The sequence below is a fragment of the Vicia villosa genome, linkage group LG2 (genome assembly GCF_029867415.1).
Source record: "Vicia villosa cultivar HV-30 ecotype Madison, WI linkage group LG2, Vvil1.0, whole genome shotgun sequence".
Lineage (NCBI taxonomy): Eukaryota > Viridiplantae > Streptophyta > Magnoliopsida > Fabales > Fabaceae > Vicia > Vicia villosa.
The window spans coordinates 117419023-117425223 of record NC_081181.1 but is presented as its reverse complement, the minus strand read 5'-3'; the positions used below and the strand labels follow the sequence as shown (position 1 = coordinate 117425223).

Here is a 6201-nt window from a genome sequence, read left to right as displayed (position 1 = left end):
AAGGGGTACCTCAAAAAGGCCATCACCTTTAAACCTTGAGGACAAGGTTCTTTATGGGCCACAGAGTAATGTTATGAAGACAACAAGGCCCAACAGAATTAAGAAGCAATCTATTTTACTGAAGGACTTTATATTAAATTAAGGAGGTGCAACTAGTAGTATTTTATTGCATTGTTATTTTAGTTTATTGTACCGTGGCCCATGGCCCTTTTAGAGCTAGAAAACCCTACTATATAATTGTATGCAACCTCCATTTATGATTAAGAAGAAAAGTTGTTTTATTTCATTGTCTTTTTATGCACTCTTAGATCTAGGTTACTTAACATTTACCTATCACTTAACTTCCACATACCCCTATTCACGCACACAATCACACCTCTTCTCTCTCCTACATACCCTTAATTTCTAAGCACTAACATGGCTTCACAACTTGTTAGTGATGTAAGATGCCAAACACCAATGCATTATGCAGCCTCTTATGGTGAAAGAGGAAGCAAAAAGACACTCTCTCGTCGCCGCCAAAACTACGGTTACCATAAAATAGAGAACAGCATAATCTACTCTAGTACTGATAAGGGATCACTAGATCAAAAAGGTGCAAAACGCAGCACAAATCTAGCTCAAGCACAGAAGCTTCAGAGGTTGGGATTCTCTTACCTTGCAACATCTTTTCTTTACATGGTAATTAAGGTTAAAGCATTCTACAAAGGTTTCATTGGAGATGTTGGTAGTGAATCAAGAATGGTGGAAATTGAAGCACCAGTGGCAGAGGCATATTTCTCAGTTCCAGTTCTACCAAATTAAGATAGCATAGCACCAATAATAGAGGCAATATCATGTTTGTAATGTCTAGTATATTAGTCCCAAAAGTATATATATTATCTTTCTATATATTATTAGTAGTATCAAATTTGAGCTGAACTATGGTAATTAATAAGCTTAGATTTGCTAAAAGTTTCCCTACTTTTGTAGTGAGTTACATTTATAGGAAGTGGTTGATTTTTATCCAATGAAGCAATGAATAATATGTGTGCGAAATACTAGTATATCATTATGTGTTATATACATTGGAATTTGGTAACATCCATTTTTTAGTCTAAAGTAAGACTCTTATCATACTTGATACTTCAATCATCTCCATCCATCTAAACTAGTCGAATCTGACTTTGATATTACTCTTGAATATAAGAGAAACTTGAGAGTATTCCTCGTTGTATTGATTCTATTCTTATGAATGAAAGAAGTTAAGTTTGTTTTGGTAAAATAAAAAAGAGAGAAACTCGAGAGATTATTTCATAAATAATTTAGACGTTACTTCTTAACCTAATGATTAAAACATTAAATATATGGATTGTTTCATTTATAATAAGTTAATAATTAACTTTTTTATCTAATAACAATATAAGAAAGTAATATACTACCAATATTACTTTAATATCTTAATAACCTCATTCTATTTGCACTAATTCATGTCCTTAATCGTCATTTTAAATCCCTAATCACTACTTAACATATTTAAATAAAAAAGAATCAATAATATTCCAAATAACCTATTTTAATGCATTTTAAACCATTAATTATTCCTTACATTAAATATTGACTCAGCACAATAATCATTATCATTATTTCTTATTAGACAAGAAAAGAAAATAAAACCATCGTTACACAATTCCAATGTGCATTGAGCCAAGTGAACGATAAATCATTCCAATTTCTTAAACCCTTCAACTTCCATGCCATTCAATTTTTCTGCTGCCTTTTCAATTCCACACGAGTTCTATAAGAAAGTAACCCTAAACACAATTCGTCATTTTTTTTGTCCTCCTTCAACCCTAAACATCATTCTCCCTATCTCTATCATTGGTATACTTTCAAAGTTAGAAACAAAACCCTACATGTTTTTGTTAATACATATCATTTACGTTTTTATTTTCTGTTGCAGAAGCTAAGATGAGTCGACGGATTGATTGTATTAAGGACATTAACGACACCAAGGAGACATGGAGATTGGCTGTTCGAGTTCTTGATGCTTGGATCGTTGTGAACAGTAAGGGTAACGAGCATATGGAAATGGTCATAATGGATGCATTGGTAATAACTGATAAATTGGTTTCTCTGTATTTTTGTTTCATTCTTCTCTGTATATTTGTACTAATTACCGTTTGTTGCAATGTTTAATAGGGTGACAGAATTCAGGTTCTAATACGTGCCGATCATACTCCTAAGTGGAAAAGACGAATTCATGAGAACATGACATGCATAATCAACAATGGTTGTGTCTATGATAATGATTTTCAATGGAAGCTTTGTGATCATTCCAAACAAAATTTGTTCCTTGGTGGTACGACTTTGAAAATGGTTGATCTTGAAAACATTCCTCCAAAAAGGTATTATTTCAAAGACTTTGCAGATGTTGTTGGAGGCAACTGTCAGGTTAACAGACTTGAAGGTGTGTTTTATTTAGATGCACGTTTGTTTGCCTTTTTCCTGTTGAGAAGATGGTTTATTTTGTTTATTTAATTTCCCTGTTGTTGTTGTGTTGCAGACATTATTTGTTCTGTTCATGAGATCAACAATTTTCAAAGTAACATACCAGAGAAAAAGACCTTTGTGTCTCTAAAACTCAAAGACCTAAGGTAGATTGTCTCCCCATCTAATTTCTTTACCGACCATTTTCTTAATTACAGTTGATTTATAAAATGTTAAACTGTACTTTTAACGAGTTTCTTATTAACAGTGGTAATTTTATTAACTGCACTTTATGGGAGAATTATGCTGCTCAATTTTTGGATTTTTACAATGACGTGAAAAGTAATGGTGGTATTGTCATTATTCTCACCCATGCAATGATCATGGATTCACAAGGTTTCCCTTCATGATTTTTGTTTTCCACCTGAATTGTTGTTTTCAGACACTTTTACTTTTTATTTGATTGTTTTGTATTTCATTTTCAGTTTCAAATGGATGGAGTGGTTCTAAGTTGCTAATAAATGAAGAAATTCTAGAGATTACAGAATTTATGTCTAAGTAAGATAGTAAATTTGTTACGTTTTTAGATTTTTTTTCTCCTCACATAATATGTAATTAGTTTAAAAATTATATCAATATTGTTATAGGTTTCCTGCTGATGAGCAATCCGAAAAGCCAACACAATCTTCAAAATCTATGTCTATTTGGTCTGGATCATCTCAGCAAACTACAGTTGAACAGTTTGTTAATAAGGCGAAATGTATGTCTTTAAGTGATCTATGCAAAGTCAAGCAGGTATACATATATGGGATTAATTAAAAATGTAGTATTTGCTATGTGTCACTGTTAACATAGTGTTCTGACATAGTTTCTTAAAATGTAGGATTTGCTATGTGTCACTGTGGCAACTACCTTGAAGTTTTCTGTGTCAAAACATGGTTGGTTCTATTATGGATGTACCAAATGTACTTTAAAGGCAACTGATGTAAACAATCCTTATCAGTGTTCATGTGGAGAAAAAGTTCAAAAAGCAATACCAAGGTTGATTATCATATTTTCATTATGTTTTCTTACTACATCTATCATATTATATGGAGTGCTTTTAACTTACATTAATTTTGTTAGCTTTGCATAACAGGTATAAGGTTGATGTTTATGTTTTTTATGGCGATTTCAAGTATCGTTTTGTTTTTTGGGATACCGATTGTTCTGAGATTATTGGCAAGTCTGCCGAAGATATGTATAAGAAAATGATGGAGGTATTGATGATTATTTTCCTCTTTTTCATCCTTACTTGATTCTTTTAAAGTTGCTATATAATTTTAATATGCCTTTATTAGGAGGGTGAAGATGATCTGTTGGTATATCCCGATGACCTTGAATTGCTATTGGGTAAGAAAATGGCTTTCAGAGTCAAAGTTCAGCCAAGTTTTGGGCAGGGTTCTGTGTGGAAATTCTCTTCTGATGAAGACTTTGTCAATCAAATTCAGAAGGATTTTATTCCTAATGAGGTATTATTTTGTTTTATTTTTTGACCATTTAACTTATTGGGTTATGTTGTTAAGAATATATTATACTTATTGCAATAAATACTAACAAATTGCAATATTCAGGCTGAAAGTATTCCTGTAACTGAAAAAACAATTGAAGCTCCTGTTGAACCAGCTGTGGTGTGTATTTTATTCTTTACATATCCCCTAATACAATGTGATTTCTTTCATATGTACTAACTATGTTTTTCTGTATTTGAAGCAATCAAACTCTGCATTTGGGGAAAATGATCCTAATACTAACTTTGCAAATACCCCTGCTAAGGATGCCTCAGTCCGTGATAGTGTTGAAGAAATTGATTGTGAAGTTTATGGAGCCACACAATTTTCTGGCACCAAACCGTCGAAGAAAGTGAAGATAGAGCCAAATGTTTGATTGATGAATTTAGTCATTCTGTTTTTTTAGTTGTTTGTTGTCATTGTCGTTTTATCTATTTTACTTGGTTATCCGAAACTTTGTTTTAAGGTTGCTATTGTGTTGAACCTTATGATGGTGTTGAATTTTGTTATGTTGTTGCATCATTAATAATTATTTTGGTTATTACTTTTGGTTTTGGTTTATTAAATATACGTTTATATCTCTATTTATTGCCCCCAAAACATGAATAAAATAATAACCCTTCAATATCTTCCCCCATTGCACTTCAAATAACATTTTTCATAAGATCTGCATCATTGCATAAGTTATGCCAGTCTCCAAAGTCTATCTTTAAATACATGTATTTCTATCTTTCCATTCATTTGTATGAAAAACTTTATTTACTCATTGAATGGTCAAAAATGACATGTTCTGTTAAACTATATATTCTTCTCATCAATATTTTAAAGATAGACTTCCTTTTATAGCATCCTTTATTTATTCCCAACGTACCAAAGTTATAACAGAAATCTTTTAATCTACTATACAGAAAAAAATTAAAACTTTTTAACTACCTGAAATCTGCAATAATTAACTCTATCTCCCAAACAGATTTTCATATACCAATGAGCCACTATGTCAAGATTCCAAGAAAACCATCATTGGCACAATTGCATGAAAAAAAAATTTTTCATCAACTCCCTCCAATGCATTGGAAACCGATTTTCACTTATTATATCAGCATTGAATAACTTATCCCACTCTCCAAACTATAAATCATTGCTCTTATATCAGCATTGAATAACTTATCCCACTCTCTAAACTATAAATCATTGCCCTACTTTTATTGGGGGTATCAACAAATTAATAACATCGATCACATAAATTGCATTTGGAGGGAAAGTCTGCACACCTATAAGAGCATGTACATTCAAAATATTTCTACATCTACAATGACAAACTGATTTATTGTGTTATGGAAATGAATGATCTAACTTCATCTGAAAATGAATTTTTTCATTCACAGTTGAGAAAGAAAAGAGCCAGAGATGCTAGAAATCGTAGAAAGGCTGTACTTGAACACAAAAGATCAAAGAGATTAAGGTGAGCTGATAAAGAAAATGCTCAACAACCTCATGCAACTACTCCCAGAGATGGTTCACGAACTCGAAATCCATCGTCTACAATTACTCAAAATATCCCAGATTCCATAAGACCAACACGACAATCCAATCTTAAAACGTAACCAATTTCATTTTTTCAAAGCTATCCAGATTCGAGAAATAATATTCGACCAAATGCGGTTTCTCGGACAAACATTAGCAAGTTGGGAGTCAATTTGGCAAGGAGATTTGATAGTGTTTATACTCAAGGAGCTTCTGCATCCACAAACTATGCATCAGGTCAAGAAGACAACCTCAACCGGCTTTTTGAAGACGACAGTGACAATGATGCATCTCATTCAGATTCAGAATGTATTTTACTTTTTTCAATAATGGTAATTGCTATTATATATTTCATTCCCGTGCTTCCTATTATATTAACTTAAAATAACTGTGTTAATAGGTTATAGTACGGATACTATATCTGTTATGGGAGAGGATGACGAAAATTTCGATGACAAAGTCGTTCATATGGATGTCCACAGTACAGGTTACATTTCGCTTCAGTTTACACTATAGTAGAAAATGTGTTCATTATTGTATTTAACATATTATTTACTTTTAACATTTAGGAGACTATTATGATATAGGAGATCCGATAATTGAGTGTCAACATTGTGGTGCAAATATGTGGTATCAGGAGAGGAAGGTGAAATCACGG

At 32.2% G+C, this 6201-nt stretch overlaps 1 protein-coding gene across 1 annotated transcript; it reads left to right on the top strand.

Annotated features, from left to right (window-relative positions):
- Positions 1 to 296: 296 nt before the first annotated feature.
- LOC131646675 (uncharacterized) lies at positions 297 to 1037 on the top strand. The gene has a single exon (XM_058916657.1). It carries the CDS (start codon positions 418 to 420, stop codon positions 802 to 804), a length of 387 nt encoding a protein of 128 aa, XP_058772640.1. The 5' UTR covers positions 297 to 417; the 3' UTR covers positions 805 to 1037.
- The last annotated feature ends 5164 nt before the right edge of the window (positions 1038 to 6201 follow it).